This window comes from Sus scrofa, chromosome 10, assembly GCF_000003025.6.
Source record: "Sus scrofa isolate TJ Tabasco breed Duroc chromosome 10, Sscrofa11.1, whole genome shotgun sequence".
Taxonomy (NCBI): domain Eukaryota; kingdom Metazoa; phylum Chordata; class Mammalia; order Artiodactyla; family Suidae; genus Sus; species Sus scrofa.
The window spans coordinates 11,973,645-11,991,522 of record NC_010452.4 but is presented as its reverse complement, the minus strand read 5'-3'; the positions used below and the strand labels follow the sequence as shown (position 1 = coordinate 11,991,522).

At 41.5% G+C, this 17,878-nt stretch overlaps 1 protein-coding gene across 7 annotated transcripts in view; it reads left to right on the top strand.

The window, feature by feature from the left end:
- Nucleotides 1-17,878, top strand: part of RGS7 (regulator of G protein signaling 7) — a 371,486-nt gene that overhangs the window by 330,860 nt on the left and 22,748 nt on the right. For all 7 annotated transcript variants that reach the window (XM_021064377.1, XM_021064375.1, XM_021064373.1 and 4 more), the window contains 5 exons: nucleotides 1,534-1,608; nucleotides 9,304-9,402; nucleotides 10,916-10,977; nucleotides 11,959-12,069; nucleotides 13,733-13,858. In XM_021064377.1, coding sequence (XP_020920036.1) covers nucleotides 1,534-1,608; nucleotides 9,304-9,402; nucleotides 10,916-10,977; nucleotides 11,959-12,069; nucleotides 13,733-13,858 — 473 coding nt within the window. The remainder of the gene's footprint in view (nucleotides 1-1,533; nucleotides 1,609-9,303; nucleotides 9,403-10,915; nucleotides 10,978-11,958; nucleotides 12,070-13,732; nucleotides 13,859-17,878) is intronic.

The window sequence follows — 17,878 nt, the reverse complement described above, 5'->3', positions numbered from 1 at the left end:
TTAAATCAGAACATCAGCTATTGATCAGTCTGATGCTGGTAAAGTTTAAGTGAATTGCTCAGTGTCAATTAGCAGAAGTGCCACCCGGGAGGGCCCTCTTCCTCCTCCACTGCCAAGCAGACCACGGTGCTAAACCAGCTATTTCTATTCCTAAATAGACACACAAACCAAATTTACAGTTTATTTAATGTTTATAGTGCAGTGGATGGGTAGTATGTATATTTCACATGTAAGTTACACGGAGAAAATTCAAGAATGCGTTCATCACTTCTTTATCCCTTCCGACGTCATGGTGGAATTTTGTCCCCATGGCTGTGCCATCAGGAGGAGTTCTTTAAGGAAGACGTCCTATATTATCATTATACAAAGAGCTAATCCCCGTTGCCTGCCAGTGCTTGCAGAGAACAGCTTATCTCTGGAATCACATCAGCGCCCTTCCCCTCCCCACCCCAACACATCCTCGAAAGCATTTTTCCACATTCATTGTTTCTCTGGAGTCACTTTCAAGAATATCTGATGATGTTTTCATTATCTTTCCGTCTTTGGCTTGGGGGGAGATAGAGAAAGTGAGCAGAAATGTACATGTAATACTTTTTACTAGTACCAGAGACCCCTACATCCCCCCCTACATCTGTACCAAAACTTTAAAGTAAAGGAAACAGGAGTTCCCGTCGTGGCTCAGTAGTTAACGAATCCGACTAGGAACCATGAGGTTTCGAGTTCGATTCCTGGCCTTGCCCAGCGGGTTAAGGATCTGGCGTTGCTGTGGCTGTGGTGTAGGCCGGGGGCTACAGCTCCGATGAGACCCCTAGCCTGGGAACTCCTTATACCGCAAGGGCAGCCCTCAAAAAGACAAAAGCAAATAAATAAAAATAATAAAGTAAAGGAAACAGAGTCATGTAACTGCTAACTTCCCATCACTTCTGAAGGGTGAGTGAGCTCTGAGATTTAAGATCCCAAGTACTTTGTAATCCCTTTTCCTCTGTTTCCTGGTCCATCGTGTCTCCCCCGCTTCCTCTGTCCTCCCTCTTTCTTTCTTTTTCTCTTTTCTTCCTCCCTCCCTCCTCCTTGCTCCTTCTCCAAACTAGAAGAAGCTTTACAGCTCTTTGTTTCTGTGCAACAGAATAACACATCTGGCAAAATGATACTCTTTGGGTTGTCGGGAAGCAAGGAGCAGGGGTCCACAATTTTCCTCCAACCCATCCTGTTTTAAGGTGGTTCACCTTCCTGAGAGAAGGGAACAAGAGGGGAATTTCTGAGAAGCAAGCCTGGTACTTTGACTACCAGTTACTTTCCTCATTTTGTTCATTGTAAACGTTAACTCCATTGCACAGTCTGTCTACGGGAAACAAATTCTCCAGGTTACTGGATTTCATGAATCATTGTAGAAAAAATGACTCTGGGATTTGAGCCGGTTCCACCAAATGCCAGGGAATTTCTGCCTTAGCAGAAGCTAAGGTTCTAGAGACGGAGCACACTGATCAAAACCTTCATACCCAAAGAGTTCTTTGTCTCTCTGTTTTCCATGTCTAGCCTGGATGTGTAAATACCACAGAAGTGGACATCAAGAAGTCATCCAGAATGAGAAATCCGCACAAAACACGGAAGGTAAAATTGACGTCTGATGTGTTGATTTTGGTAATGCGTTGTACTGTTTAGAGGATGTCATACACACACACACACACACACACACACACACACACACACACACACCCCTTTTCTTCTATTTCATGACATATCTTCTAGTATCTTTCTCCCTCTTCCTTGTTGCTTGGCTAGAAAAAAAATCTGGAAGTCCAAGCCTTGGTCTTCCGTCAGTTTCTCTTTCCCCAGGAAATTGCCCTATCCTAATTCTCAAGCATGCCACGGTCACAAGGTATAGGGGTGGCTGTGCCAGGAAAAGGATACTGAGAGAAGAACCATCAACAGAAAAAGACATCTCTTTCAGAGCCCAGGAAATGAGGAAAAAACGGAGGTTATCTCATTGTTAGAGAAAAATATGAAGACATCATCACAAAGATGTTTAATTACAGATACTGTATGAGGATCATATTTTAACATCAGAATTGTGTGACAAAGCTGTAGGATAGCAGTTATAGGTTCAGGATCTCTTAGGTGAGAAAGCATGTAACAAAATGAAAGTGCGATCCTGAATTTAATACCATTTAATATAATCTTTTGAAAACACATAGCAGAAGTATCCACATTTTAAGCTAATACATGCATATAGAAGGCATTTGTATGTATTGCATAAAATATTTGATGCACATAAGAATGTTCAGCCGGTAGCAATCATTCTGAGGACACAGCCCAAGGTCAGTGCCACTGGATCAAAGCATCCTGCAAAGTTCAGGGCTTTCTCTTCATGGCTTTTATTTGTGCAGCATTTCCTGGGGTATGTGTTCCTGAAGTAGGCACTAAACATTTTCTTGGTAGTCTTATTCCTTTTCTTTTTTGTCTTTTTTTGTCTTTTCTAGGGCCGCACCCATGGCATATGGAGGTTCCCAGGCTGGGGGTCTCATCAGAGCTGTAGCCGCCAGCCTATACCACAGCCACAACAACACCAGATCCGAGCCATGTCTGCAGCCTATACCACAGCTCACAGCAACACTGGATCCTTAACCCACTGAGCAAGGCCAGGGATCGAACCCACAACCTCATGGTTCCTAGTCGGATTCTTTAACCACTGAGCCACGATGGGAACTCCTGGTAGTCTTATTTCTTAATGACTCTTTTCTTCCATCCCTAGAACATAAGCATTATGTTCAAAGGCCCAAATATGGTCCAAGTACATTTTCCTTCTTTTAAGACAGTTTACCTTGATATTAGGCTAAAGAAGCCATAGGAAAAGTGCCATACAATCTATTCAGATGAGGGGCTCAAAAGCTTTTGCCCCTAGGATATCTCTGCGAAAAAGAAGCAAAGCCAGACCCAAGCCAGCAGGTTGGCCCCTCTCCCTCACGGTCAGCCCCACTCAGTTCCTTTTGCCCTTTGCTCACAGCAGGGCCTCAGTGCACCAGGGACCAGCTTTGTGGAACCAAATTCAAAACTATGGGCAGCTCTCCCAAAAGTGCATGATGCCACTTCTCACTACTTTCTGAATTTCAGAGAGTCCAAAATACCTTACTTTGTCCCCAGTTTCCCTCAACAGATACCAACTGAGATAGGCTCTGATTTGGCAGAGAAAGCACATGAGGTTAATGGATAGAACTTAAAGACGGTAAAGTAATTGTTTCCACTCCGTTTTCAGTGCTATGCCCAGTGACTGTATCCTACCAGTGTCTCACACGACGTCATTCCTTTGGAAAATTTGCCAGCATCAGTGTCAGTGTGGCTCTTCACCCACTATCAGCCCTCATTTATGGTAGAAAAACACAAGCGACAGCACAGCGAGATGCCCTCAAGAGATGGGACCACAGAGCTCAGCTCTGTTTGTCTAGGTAGCAGTCCAGTTTCCTGCGAATCAATGCCCATAGACGTACAGAGCCTAACAGGAGCTCTGTGTAACACTGCAATTACTAGAGAAAACCAAAATTTCAGCAGAATGCCAATGGCATGCATACCATTGTTCTCCTCAATTGGAGAAAAGTGATTTTCTCACCTTCAGATGAAAATCGCTTCTTGTAGTGAGACGGGTTGCATTCGCTAGGCTTTTTCACCATGACGTTACTTTCCGTAAAAGGTGAGAGGATGCTGAGTCACACACTGCTCCTGCTTTAGCTCCCCCATGGCTAGGAACTGGAGTGATCCCTCCGGCAGCAGACTGAACAAGTCTCTACTTTCTGCCGGGTAGGTCCCGGTCTTTAGGTAGTCAGTGATAAATGAGACAGGCATGGACTTGCTCCATAACTCACGGTCTAATGAGGGTGCACATATTCAGCAAGCAAACAAACAAATGTATGTATATATACATTTACCTAATTTTTTCAAGTGCTGTGTACTAGTCTGCTCTGGCTACTATAACAAAATAGCACAGACTGGGGAGCCAAAACCAGAGGAATTTATTTTCTCACAGTGCTGGAGACTAGAAGTCCAAGATCAAGGTGCAGGCGAATTTGGTTCCCGGGGAGAGCTCTCTTTCTGGGTTGCAGGCGGCCGCCTGGCTGTGCTCTCATGTGGCAGAGATGGAGGAGCTTGTACAGTTTCCTTTTCGTCCACTTATGAGGACACGGCTCCATAGGATTGGATGTCACCTTATGACCTTGCTTAACCCTTACTCCGTATAGATCTCATCTTCAAATACAGTCACGGTGGGGGTGAGGGCTCCTGTATGTGAATTTCAGAGGATACAACTCCGCCCATAACGTGTTATCGCAGAATTTAAATGGTTTGTGATTCTAAATTGCCAGGCCATTTTAGTAAGGAATAGCTTAACAACATGCAGTGAACTGTTCCACCATACTCTGAAGATTTCACCGTTTCGTCCTTGTGGAACAGCAGGTCTGGAAGGGTCTAGACAGATGGCACATGCTTGCCACCTGTGGAAAAGGCCTTTGCCTTCTGCCACCAGTCAGGATGTCCTCTGCTTCTTCTCTTAGCTTTGTGGTCACTCTCTGTCCTCTACTGATGCTGGTACGGAAGGGGAACCCTTGGACTCTAGCTCATCTTCGAAAACAGATACTGCCCTTAGTGATGAGAGATGCTGTTCCAGTCTGTGCGATTAAGCTGTGATGATGTTTCTTATTATTATACGTCATGGACAAAGGACATAAATGTCGAGAATAAAGGACCAAACGAACCCCTAAAGCAATAATTTAACATATGTACCTAAAGAATATGAGAGTTTGGGATGTTGCATTTAATTGTTAAATTTCAAATATGTGCATCAAATATGTGAAAAGAAGGCTTTGAGATATATCTACTTGAAATATTTTTTAAGTATTTGGGGTTAACCAGTGTTTAAATCTGACTTTTTAATGTGAATATACTTTACTAAAATACCAAGAATAGGTAAATTGCATCTCCTCAAGTTTCTCTGAAGGGATGATAAGGTAGCAGAACCAGAAAGAAATCAATCTAGTCTAGGCAGATTTTAAGGGGCACTCTGTGCCTGATCTTCTCCAGTCTGAGTCTAAAATTTTAACTATAATAGGTCAGGCTATGTATTAGCCAAGGCTCTATGGAGAAATAGAACCGAAAAGATGGAGCTATATAGATAGCTATATATAGAGAGAGAGAGTGAGAGATTTATTTTAAGCAATCAGCTTACACAGTCGTAGAGATTTGACAAGTCCACAGTCTGATGAGGTAGACCAGTAGGCTAGAGGACCAGGGAAGACCTGCCTCTTTTGACAGAATTTCCTTGTGCTTGGAGGTGAGTCTTTGTCTGCCAGGTTTTCAGCTGGCTGGATGAGGGCTACCCATGTTATAGAAGAGAAACTGTTTTACTCAAAAGTTCACTGATTTAAGTGTTAACTTTACCCAAAAAGCAGCCTCACAGAGACACCCAGAATAATGTCTGAACAAGTATCTGAGCGCCATGGTCCAGCCAAGTTGACACATGAAATCATCATCGCAGGATGGATCCTTCTACATGACAATAGCTAGAGAGGTCCCAGAGCCACACAAAACCTAAAGAAAAAGACGGAAGCGTTTGTGCTTCTGTGTCTGCACCCACTCTCTGGATTGCTTCTGGAAACTCCAGAATCCATATTTCAAAACAATAGGAAGTTGCATACGGTCTCTTTATCGTTCCTCTGTCACCTTCGTTTGGACATAATGGCACTTAATACTTTAATGAACAGCTAAAGTGCATATCCTAGAAGAATAGTTAGAAAATCTACGATTAAGTGTCTAGTTTTCCTGCTATTAATGCAGTGGTTAGAGCTGTTTATGCATGAAAAGATAGGCATTGCCTTACTTCCATATGCAAAAATATGGAAATTAAAATTTTAATGTGTTACATAGTAGAATAACTACTCATCTTCAGAGCAGCACAAAAGTGTTTTGAATAAGAAGTGCAGTAAATGTGTAGGTGAGAGAAACTCCACTCAGAACAGATAGCAGAAGGGGAGATTCTAAAACCTTGGGGGGTAGACAGAGGCAGAGTCAGCCCTGGATACCAGGGCATGGAGACTTGACCCTGGATACTGGGGCAGGGGACTTGACCCTGGCAGAGCTCTCCCGCGTTCTTGTCTAACTTGTTCTTCCTCTGCACTGGCTTCCTCCACACAGCATCAGACATGGTCACAATTGTTCTCTGTTGGAACCGAGCACCCAAGGGAACGAGAAACCCACCTACCCGCCCCATCACCAGTGAGAACCCCCCCACACACACAAATTGCACTCCGTGTAGAAGGGCGTAAAAGCCTCCCTGCACTCTGTAGTTCTCCCTCTGACCAAAAAATAAAAAATAGGAGAGAATTTTCTTGGATCTCTGAAATGTAAAGGGAAGTCAGATAGGAACGGATTTATGCAGAGAGTCAAATCTGTTTCATTTAATGAACAACCTATTCAGTATTCATTTGGATGGTACTACACATGACAAGTGCCAATCCAGGCATCTGGGGGAAAAAGGATGTGTTAGTCAGGCCAGAGCATCTGATTTAGTAATTATCTTTGCTATTAAAACTCAAAATGGATCCCAGTGTGTTAATTTGATTTTACTTCATCTGCAAGTATTAAGACGTTGAAACAATTTTATTTCTCTTTCTTTCTCTGTTCTGCTCACACTGTGCCAAATTTTAATACACTTCCTTATTCTAAAAAATGAAAATCCTTTGACATTGCAAATGCTCCTCATAATTTCCCAGAAATTATGCGGAAATTAAGAAATTTTCAATTTTCTTACCTCCTTTATCCATAAACCAAGCCTGATGATAACATGGCATTATTCACAGCTATTTTCACTCTAGTTGAGAATCAAAGTTAAAAGCTATTACTGGTCCCCAGAAAGTGAAGGACATCCTGAATGAAAGAAAGAACTGATGTTAACTTACATGTAAGACAGAAAAGGAAACTCCCCAGCGACCTCGGAGCTGGGCTGCTGGAAGGCTGCTTGAGACCTCAGCTTACAGTGGTTTGGGTTCTTCATAAAGACCACGTGACATGCATGCACATTGAAATGGTCATAGAAATGTAGACACATGGGGAGTTCCCGTCGTGGCTCAGTGGTTAACGAATCCAACTAGGAACCAGGAGGTTGCAGGTTCGATCCCTGGCCTCGCTCAGTGGGCCGTGAGCTGTGGTGTAGGTCGCTGACTCTGCTTGGATACTGCGTTGCTGTGGCTGTGGTATATGCTGGCAGCTACAGCTCTGATTGGACTCCTAGCCTGGGAACCTCCATATGCTGCGGGAGCGGCCCCAGAAAAGGCAAAAAAACAGGTTAAAAAAAAAAAAAAAGACAAGAAAGAAATGTAGACATAGAAGATAACTTAGGGATCATTTTGCTTCTGTGTCACCATAAATTATGATATTTTTCTGTAAATATTTTAATTATTTTAAATCTTGACCAAAATCTTAACCAAAAAACTGTCAGCTGTCTTGTCCTAAAAGTAGTTTTTACATGAACTATAGATTCTTATGAAAGAACTTCATGGAATTAACTAACCCAGATAAGAAAGACTGGAAAGTTGAAGCCTTCAGGCCTTTTTATTTGCTTTATCAAGAGTTAGTGTGATATTGGAGTTCCCGTCGTGGCGGAGTGGAAATGAATCTGACTAGGAACCATGAGGTTTCAGGTTCTATCCCTGGCCTCGCTTAGTGGATTAAGGATCGGGGCATTGCCATGAGCTGTGGTGTAGGTCTCAGATGTGGCTCGGATCTGGTATCGCTGTGGCTGTGGTGTAGGCCGGCAGCTGTAGCTGCGATTAGACCCCTAGCCTGGGAACCTCCATATACCACGGGAGCAGCCCTTAAAAAAAAAAAAAAAAAAAGAGTTAGTGTGATACAACTGAAAAAAGAGCAGGCATTAGAAAATACAATTATTGCGCAATTGGTGATCGTTCACTTGCCTCATTTTAAAACATCACCCTCAACTGTCATTTTAGAATGCAGAGGGTTGTTATTTAATCAGCCTCAAACACAACTGTTAGTAGTTCATGTGGGCCTTTTTTGTTTCTTCTGTGGAAATTCAGTCTCCATGTTTTCCAGGCATTATGCTCATGCTATTCTTTTCTTTTGCAATACTGATCACAGTTTTAACCACATGTTTATTTGTGTGATTGTTTGTATAAACTCTAGGTTGTGAATTCCAATGAAGGAGGAAGCATATCTATTCTTGTTTATTTTCATATCCCTAATGCTTAGCATTATATCCAGCATATAGTAGATGTTCATTAAGTGTTACGTGAAGGCAGGAAGGAAAGAAAAAGTCTAAACCATTTAGTTCAGTCCTATTAATAATTAATTCACAGCATATGTGCTACTCCTTGGGTTAAAACAGAGGCCTAGTCACAAGAATTGATTTCCAAGAGGTTGGGGCTATGGTGAAAGAGGGGAGATTGAAGGAACTACCAAAAATAGTCTGAACACCAAGTCAACATCTATTAAAGATGGGCCAAGAGCATCCTTGCGATAGGAAGTCACAAGGAAAAAGGGCCCAGGTACAGAGCCAAGAGATTCACATTAAGAAGAGGTGGCATCTTGGGAGTTCCCATCATGGCACAGTGGTTAACGAATCTGACTAGGAACCATGAGGTTTCAGTTCGATCCCTGGCCTTGCTCAGTGGGTTAAGGATCTGGCATTGCCGTGAGCTGCGGTGTAGGTTGCAGAGCCGGCTCGGATCCTGAGTTGCTGTGGCTGTGGCGTAGGCCAGCGGCTACAGCTCTGATGAGACCCCTAGCCTGGGAACCTCCATATGCCACAGGAGCAGCCCAAGAAATGGCAAAAAAGACAAAAAAAAAAAGAAGAGGTGGCATCCAAGTGAAAACGAGTCGGAACCAAAGCACATTTGAACTTGGAGCTACTGTAAGGTTGGCCATGGACCCGATGATTCTATATCCACCTCTGTCTTACTTTGAAATCCATACTTCTTAGATGTTATATTGTGTTGTCCTTCCCCAATTTAGTGCTATCAGCCCACCTTTGTATTTTATCACACTTACCCAGTTCTTTCCATGTCATCAATTATTCTGTCAGTTAATAATCTAACCACATATTTTTTCCAAAACCTGTGCTTCTATTTGACATGCATATGGCATTTATGATAGCAGTGCCTTTTGAGTTTTGATAAGAAGCTTCGTCCAATATGCAGCAAAGCATGGAGCTACTTTCCTGAATATATAACATGAAGTTATCTTTTAGAAAATCTATGACTCTAATGCTATTTTATCCTAACATATTTCTTTTTTATTTTAATATAGTCTGTCTATGGTTTACAAAATGATATTAGAAGTCACAGTCCTACCCACACACCCACACCGGAAAGTAAACCTGCAACAGAAGATGAGTTACAACAACAGGTGGGTCAACTGTATGATGGTTAATAGAGTAGCAGGTATGAGAACCAGATGGGCAATGTTAATAGCATGTATTTTTTAAGTGATTAGTGTGAATGACCATTTCACATAGAAGATTTGCAGTTAAAAGGTAATTTTAAGGTATGTTGTCACTTGAAAATGTATCAATATACGGAAATTGTTTTCAAAACTCTTCACTCTTCCCCAAATTCTTTTTCCTTTAACCTTTTTGTTAGTTTGTTTTTTGTTTGTCTGTTTGTTTTAGGACTACACCTGCAGCGCATGGAATTTCTCAGCCTAGGGGTTGAATTGGAGCTGCAGCTCCTGGCCTACACCTCAGCCAAGGCAATGCCGGATCTAAGCTATATCTGTGACCTACACCAGAGCTCATGGCAACACCAGAGCCTTAACCCACTGAGTGAGACCAGGGATCGAACCTGCATCCTCATGGCTACTAGTGGGGTTGGTTACCACTGAGCCATGATGGGAACTCCCCTCTAATCTTTTTTTTTCTAAATCACACACACACACACACACACACACACACGGATTTATAGGTGTCTCCATTACTAAGAGTTTATTTTGTTCTGATGAACTCTGTCTTAACGAATGAGAAGACAAGAGGTTGGGGACATGAGGTCATGTATTTTCCGCCCCTAATCATGAGGCATGACCTTCACAAAAGAGTGCTTACTGTTTTTTCTGCAGTGCCGGTCTCTATATGCCTCTTGAATAGTGCTAAGCCTTATTAGCACTGATGACCGGTCTCATTATGTATTGCTTCTTGTTTCATCCATTGATCAATAGCTTCAACTCCAAGTAATATTTCAAAGCAAACACCGAGTGTCTCATATCAAGGAATAGTTAAATCTCTTTGTTAGTTAAAACATGGGACTTTTTCCCCTTTCCTTCTTTCCCCTTAATATTTTATTGTAGGAGGGTTTATCAGTTGTGTAATATATACTTTTTCTAGTATATTTATAATCACAGTGAGGAAAAAATAATGCAGAGAGTTTTAAATTTTCCATGTGCAATATGTCCATGTGAGAATTTGTCCTGAAAAGTTCATAAAATCATCCTTAAAACAACTATCATTGATCCTTTATAGGGTTAGTGTTAGGAAGCAGGTTTATTTTGACATTATAGTAACAAATAGCAGATACAGTTATTTCCTGAATTGAATGTTTGAGGAAGAAATGTGCTTCTGATTTGGTTACTCACTATGAATAAATGCTTAAAATTTCTATAGCACTTAAAGTTACCTTTCGTTAAAGCTGTCAGAATGTTCAAATCATTGCTCTTCCAAAGCAATATTGATTATATTTACATTCAAACAGATTTTTATTTTTATTAACTCTTTCCAAGCCCTCATGTTTGACTTTTTTCTACAGACTTTGAACATTTACCGACTGCAAACATAGTCTTGCTTAGAATTGCCTAGTCTATTAGAATTTGGAGTTGAAAATTGTGAGAATGTCACTACTTATGTAACTACTTCTCCAAATCTTTTTTTCAGATAAAATATTGGCAAATACAGTTAGATAGACATAGGTTAAAAATGTCGAAAGTTGCTGACAGGTAAGTACTTTACGGTACCATATAAATTTTTTAAAAATTCATGTGGCAGTTACATGTGTTTAGAATGGTGGGAGGCGAGCTGGTATAAAGAATTGGAAACCCGTTAAAAATATTATTTTCTTTTTCCTTTTTGAACATAGAAAAATGTCAAAGAGCTCTTTTGTTTGCAGTTTAAATGACACAATGATCATTATTATCTTAAGTCTCTAGAGGTCCAGTGTTTGTGCAACCAGCGTCAAATACAGAAGAGAATTCGAAGGAATTGAGTCTTTTCATTCCTTCTGGGAGAAATGAAGCTTTCAATTTATTAAGTTAGCTTTTTGCAACTTAGAGGCTCTCTATAAATTCATCTGAACGTTCACACTGGCCAGTTATTTGATGACGTTAGAATCTGAATTAAACTCAGACTTTGCGTATTTTCCTTTTCTTCATTGAATTGTGTTCTCAAGGCATTCGTATTCTTTACCTGGGAGCCTTGTTCAGTCCTACATCTCCAGCCTTTTTCCTCTCTTTCCCTTGACTTTTTTAAAATGTAGATTTTTTTTCAAAATGTTTTTGTCAGTGATTCCCCATTTACCTAATTTCTGTAAGTATTTTTGACAAAATTTCCTTTTAACCTCTTCTCCAGGTTAAACTAAAATCAGTTCTGCTGTGGGTGGGCTGATGGATCAAGGACTGGACTTAACCTTGGCGCTTCCTCTTATGCGCTGACTTCCGTGTGGCTTCGTAGTCATGGAGGGATATTGACTCTATGGCTTAGCCGGGGGAGCAGTGGAGTCCTTAGCCATTCTGGTCCTCTAAGAAGTGCAGTAAGCTGATGCACAAAAGCTACTGAAAAGTGAAAACTGCCATTGCATTAAATCCTATAAGCAAGCAGGGATTCCTTCGCCAAGCATTTTTATACAGTGTCCCTTAAAGACTAGACAGAACATCAGGCAGAAAACTAAGAAAAGTGAAATGTTTTTCTTCTTCTCTCTCAAGTCTGCTAAGTTACACGGAACAGTATGTAGAATATGACCCATTTCTTGTGCCCCCTGACCCTTCTAACCCGTGGCTGTCCGATGATACTACCTTCTGGGAACTTGAAGCAAGGTAAGTGAAATAAATGTTCTCTCCTTTCAAATATTGTATTCATTTCAGGTTGGGGCAAAATAGGAAGAATCCTACAGTGACAAATTGTAAAGGTAATTTTACTCTGTGTCTATGTTAACCACGAGATAAAGTTCCTGTTCAAGGCTACGGTTTTTGACACTTAAATATTTGCATTCATATTAAGATTTGCCTCTCCAGAAAGACTGGCACAAAATTAGAGGCGCAAATGTTTCTTTTTGGTTGTTGTTCTATTGAAGTGTATAGTTGATTTACAATGTTGTGTTAATTTCTGCTGTACAGCAAATTGATTCAGTTATACATATACACATATCCATTCTATTCAGACTCTTTCTCCCACAGATTATTAGGGAATATTGGGTAGAGTTCCCTGTGCTATACAGCAGGTGCCCCTTGACCATCCATTCCATATGCAGTAGTGTTCACATGCCAATACAAGGTTTCAATATAGACCAATCAGGATCCTTATTTCTCAAAATTTAGCTCATTGATTTTAGCTTCACTGAAAATCCACATAGCCACAAAGGCCTATCTATTCCAGTAAAATGGATGCTAAATCCATACTCACTAAGTTCAACACAAGTGTGACTTGATAAATTCAATTTTATTTATCTTGTTTTAATTGCCACCCCTGTGGCATACGGAAGTTCCCAGGCCAGGGGCCGAATCCCAGCTGCAGCTGCAACGTACACCACAGCTGTGTCAACACCAGATCCTTTAACCCACAACACCGGCTGGGGATCGATCCTGTGCCTCCACAATAACCGGAACTGCTGCAGTCAGATTCTTAACCCACTGCACCACAGCGGGAACTCCTCAATTTTAAAGCAAAATGACTTTACCATAAATATTCTAGAGAAGCTGATAAGAGACTGAATTCTTAAGAAAACCAAAGTGCAGTTTAAGACTCCTGTTTCTTTCAAGGGAAGAATTATATCATCAATCTTGACAAAGGCATAGCAAAATTATAGCATACCTCTTTACAGAGTAAGGATTTAGTCTTCTGTAACCCTTCTCCAGATTGCATTTATGGACCGTCTCTTTCTTTTAGGTCCATGCAGGGGTTCTTAAATGCTTGATAAGTGTAGAGCTTATCATCCATAAGCTTGAGACTTTATAGATGTGGAAGTTGGAACCTCAAGATGTTATGACTTAGCCAGGAGTGGGTCACACACTTAATTAACCACAGAATTAACCTGAGAATTAAGCCTTTTTATTCTCAATGCATTTTCCTGCAGTACAACCTGTCACCAGGACTGCACTGTGCAGTGGTTAAGAAATTGAGCTCTAGGGTCAGAAGATCTGGAGTGTTAATCTGTTTGCATTGGCAAATTAAAACCCTCGTAGTGCCTTGATTTCTTCATCAACTAAAAAAAAGAATTATAATAGTACCTATTTCATAAAGCTGCTGAAAAAGCCTGAAAGAGAGAATCCATCTCTTGGCATCTAATGCTTAATAAACTTAGACTTTATTATTAATGCCTTTCATCTCACTATAATTTCGTACAGAGCCATCAATCAGATATTTTTCCTGAAAAATATGTTAATGATAGGAACTTCAAAGCATATTTGATTTTGAGGGGAAATATGATGGCAGAAGATAGAGTTTGTAACAAAGGGAATATATTTGTTTTATCTCCTATAGCAAAGAACCAAGTCAGCAGAGGGTAAAACGGTGGGGTTTCGGCATGGATGAAGCATTGAAAGATCCAGTTGGGAGAGAACAGTTCCTTAAATTTCTAGAATCAGAATTCAGCTCAGAAAATTTAAGGTAAGACATGTTGTCTGGCTCTTTCACTATAAGCAAGACACCCCTACCTGGATAAGTCTGGTTATTTTGCCCTTATTAGACCCTTTACTGAGTTCCCGTCATGGCTCAGTGGTTAACGAATCCGACTAGGAACCATGAGGTTGCGGGTTCGGTCCCTGCCTTGCTCAGTGGTTAAGATCAGCGTTGCCGTGAGCTGTGGTGTAGGTTGCAGACGCAGCTAGGATCCCGCGTGGCTGTGACTCTGGCGTAGGCCGGTGGCCACAGCTCTGATTCGACCCGTAGCCCGGGAACCTCCATTTGCTACGGGAGTGGCCCAAGAAATGGCAAAAAAAAAGAAAAAAAAAAAAAGAAAAAAATAAATAATAATAAAGATGTATACTGTTTAGATGCGTGTTTGGCAAAGTGGAGAATGGTCAGTAATCTTTATGCAGTTAAATTAAATTGGTCTTCTTTGTATATTGCATCTCAAGTAAGATCTGCAAAGAGAGATTAAGTGCCTGTTTAAAAATAACTGGAAACAGAACTATGGAGGCAGCTCATTGACTTTGCACACTTAAATAGAGCCTCAGGAAGTTGAGAGCAGCACCGCGTTGTCAGTGCCTGCGGGAGAGGTGAGCTCCCACCATCTGTTGTAAGCGTCATCCTTACATATTTTGGAAATTTTTCTAACTTAAGAGGCCCCTGGAAATTGAACTTTTAAATGTGAGACACTGGAATAGACTTTAATGGCGCCATAATCCCTGAAATGAGTAATAACTTTCCACAACATAAAATGGTTTTTCCACAAGCTCTTTCATTCATTATTCTTCAATTTACGTTCCCATGACTTATGCAGTCCTGTGAAATTCATTTACAGAAAAATGTCACCATTCATTTATTTCCACTGGAACGAAGCAGTGCCAGGCATTGTCACATTCTTTTCAGGGGATTTAACAGATACCAACACCAAACCATTCAGAAGTACAGAGAAGTTTGACAGGTGTCCCATGGATTACGCAAGATAACCGCAGACAGAATCTGGAGGAATTTAATTATATATGCGTGCCTGTCGTGGGGTGTTGGGATGCAGCTTCCTGCTTTCTTTCAGGTGGATGAGAACCTTCATTGAGGGCTTTCATAAGGTCTGCATTTGCTAAGGATTTTTATTAGACCTACTAAATAACATTTTCTACCTTGAGGTCACATCATCAGTTATTGAGTACAATAATGCGTAAAAAATAAAGCAGAGATAAGTTTATTTTTAGCCTTTTGGTGGATGTGGAGATGGGTTTCTTCTAATTCTCTAAGTTTTGGGGAAAATGCTGACATCATGGGGTTTCATGATGAAGAAATAAATAAACAATGCCTCATCAGTATCACTTAATCAAATAAAAATTCTTCCTAATCTTGGAGTTCCCATCGTGGCACAGTGGAAATGAATCCGACTGGGAGCCATGAGGTTGCAGGTTCGATCCCCAGCCTCTCTCAGTGGGTTAAGGATCCTGCATTGCCGTCAGCTGTGGTGAAGGTTGCAGATTTGGCTCAGCTCCCGAGTGGCTATGGCTGTGGCATAGGCCAGCAGCTGTGATCCCCTAGCCTGGGTAACCTCCATATGCCGAGGGTGCGGCCCTAAAAAGCAAAATAAACAAATAAGTAAAGAAATAAAATTCTTCCTGATCTTATTAAAAGTACAGCCTCATGATGAATACAGAAGAAAACGCTGGGTATTAGAATGAATTGAATCATGTGCTGTTTTCTTAGTTTCAGCCTTAACCATTTCTCAGCTGAGTAATTTTGGGCCACACTAGACTCCCTGCTAAGTAGTTACATTTAAGAAATATTACATGTTTCAGAGAGTTTCCATCGTGGCTCAGTGGGTTTCAAACCCGACTAGTATCTATAAGCATGCGAGTTCGATCCCTGGTCTTGCTCCCTGGATTAAGGATCCGGCATTGCCATGAGCAGTGGTATAGGTTGCAGACATGGCTAAGATCCTGCGTTGCTGTGGCTGTGGTATAGACCAGCAGCTGCAGCTCCAATTTGACCCCTATATTTCTTGAGTATCTACCATAAGCTTGTTACATATTTCCCTACTAAGGATAGATAGATACAGATATAAATCTTAAGCATCTTACCATATGCCCTAATATGCTTTATATATTCACTGCTTTTATAAGTATGCCATGCTCTATTTTGTATATTATTTCTAATTATCATTCATCTTGTCACACATCAAAAATGAAATGTAATTCCTCGTGGCCATGTTACATCCGACTAACATGGTTCTTCGTCCTGCCTTGCTCATTTAATGATCCGTTGCGTGAGCTGTGTGTAGGTTGCAGACCGGCTCGGATCCGCGTGCTGTGGTCTGGTGTAGGGTGGCTACACTCGATTGCACCCTACTGGAATCCATATGCGGAGCGCCAAGAAAACAAAAAAAACAACAAAAAAAAAAAAAAAAAAAAAAAAAAAAAAAAAAAAAAAATGAAATGTAAACATTCTTGCCCTATTTTACAGGTCAGCAAAACATGACTGGAAGAGGTTAAGCATCTTTTCAAGTCATATTACTAACAACTGGCATCCTAGACTTTCTATAAACCAGTACCACTGCGCCTCTAATCTGAGCGTCCTGCTTCTGCCGGGTACTGGGTGTAACAGATTCTGGGGGAGGCAAAATGGGCCAGTTAGCCAATAGGACCAATTACACCTAAATAAGTCTCAGTGCATCTTGTCTAAGCAGCTGCCCTGAAGTATCTGTATTTATGGAAGTGTAGCACTCGTGTAAACATTTTCTTCAAGTGTCCAGACGGGAAAAATAGTCAACGAATATTGCTCATTGATAAGTATTTACTCCTCAAATGTAACTTCTGCTCTCCCTTGGTGTATTTTGCTCATTCACTTTTCAGGTAAAGCATAGTAAGTTCTAAGTGAATGTAGTGATATGGGTTTTATGTAATCTAAGTGCCTACAAATGCATCAGGCCCTTCAAAATACTCCCTACGTGGTTTATCTCATGTAATCTAATGGAAAACCAGTGAGATAGGCAGTATCATCCCATTTTACTGATGAAAAAAATGGGCTCGAAGACATTGGCATCCCCTCATATCCAGCTACCACATGATAAGGGGAATAGGGTTTTAGCCAGCGCCCTCTACATTCTGCTGTGTTATTAACACTACAGTAATGCTGAGGATAGGAAAGGCATTGATGCTTTTAGGGAGGCCTTTCTTTTTTTTTTTTTTTTTTTTTTTTTTCTTTTTGCCTTTTCTAGGGCCACTCCCACGGCAGATGGAGGTTCCCAGGCTAGGGGTTGAATCGGAGCTGTAGCCACCGGGCTACGCCACAGCCACTGCAATGCGGGATCCGAGCCACATCTGCGACCTGTACCACAGCTCATGGCAACGCCAGATCCTTAACCCACTGATCGAGGCCAGGGATCGAACCGCAACGTCATGGTTCCTAGTCGGATTCTTTAACCACTGAGCCACGACGGAAACTCCTAGGGAGTCATTTGGGAGCGTTGTTTTGAACATGTCACCTGCTGCAGACCTGGGGGCAAACCAGCCGCTTACATACGTGACTCGTTCTTCACATCTTCAGTTTTCTCTAAAGCGGGGAGAGATTGGCACACAGTCTGTAGAGCTGTAGGGGCTGCGTGCATTACTTGAGCCACATCACTTAGAATGTTGCCAGCTCTTATCAGTGTAGGTGCTGTTATGATAAGTTCCTCGGCCCTTTGATGTTTCATCCATGATTTCAAGTCTACTTAAGAGGTCACCGCATCTGTACAGCGATCCCAGAACGCCGTTGCCCCAGCCAGTCGTTGCCCCAGCAGAGGGGCTCTTTCAAGCTCTTCCTCCCCAGACCGTCTGGTTGGGGCTGTTCCTCGAGACGCTCTCACGGGCTTCCTCGCCTTATTGAATGGTGTACTTTTGCTAGTTCGAGGACAGAGACTTTTTTTTGTTATCAATGTGTTCGAAGCATTCTGAAATGAACTTGAATAAACAGGAATTACTCCACGTATACTCCCTCCGATTTGCA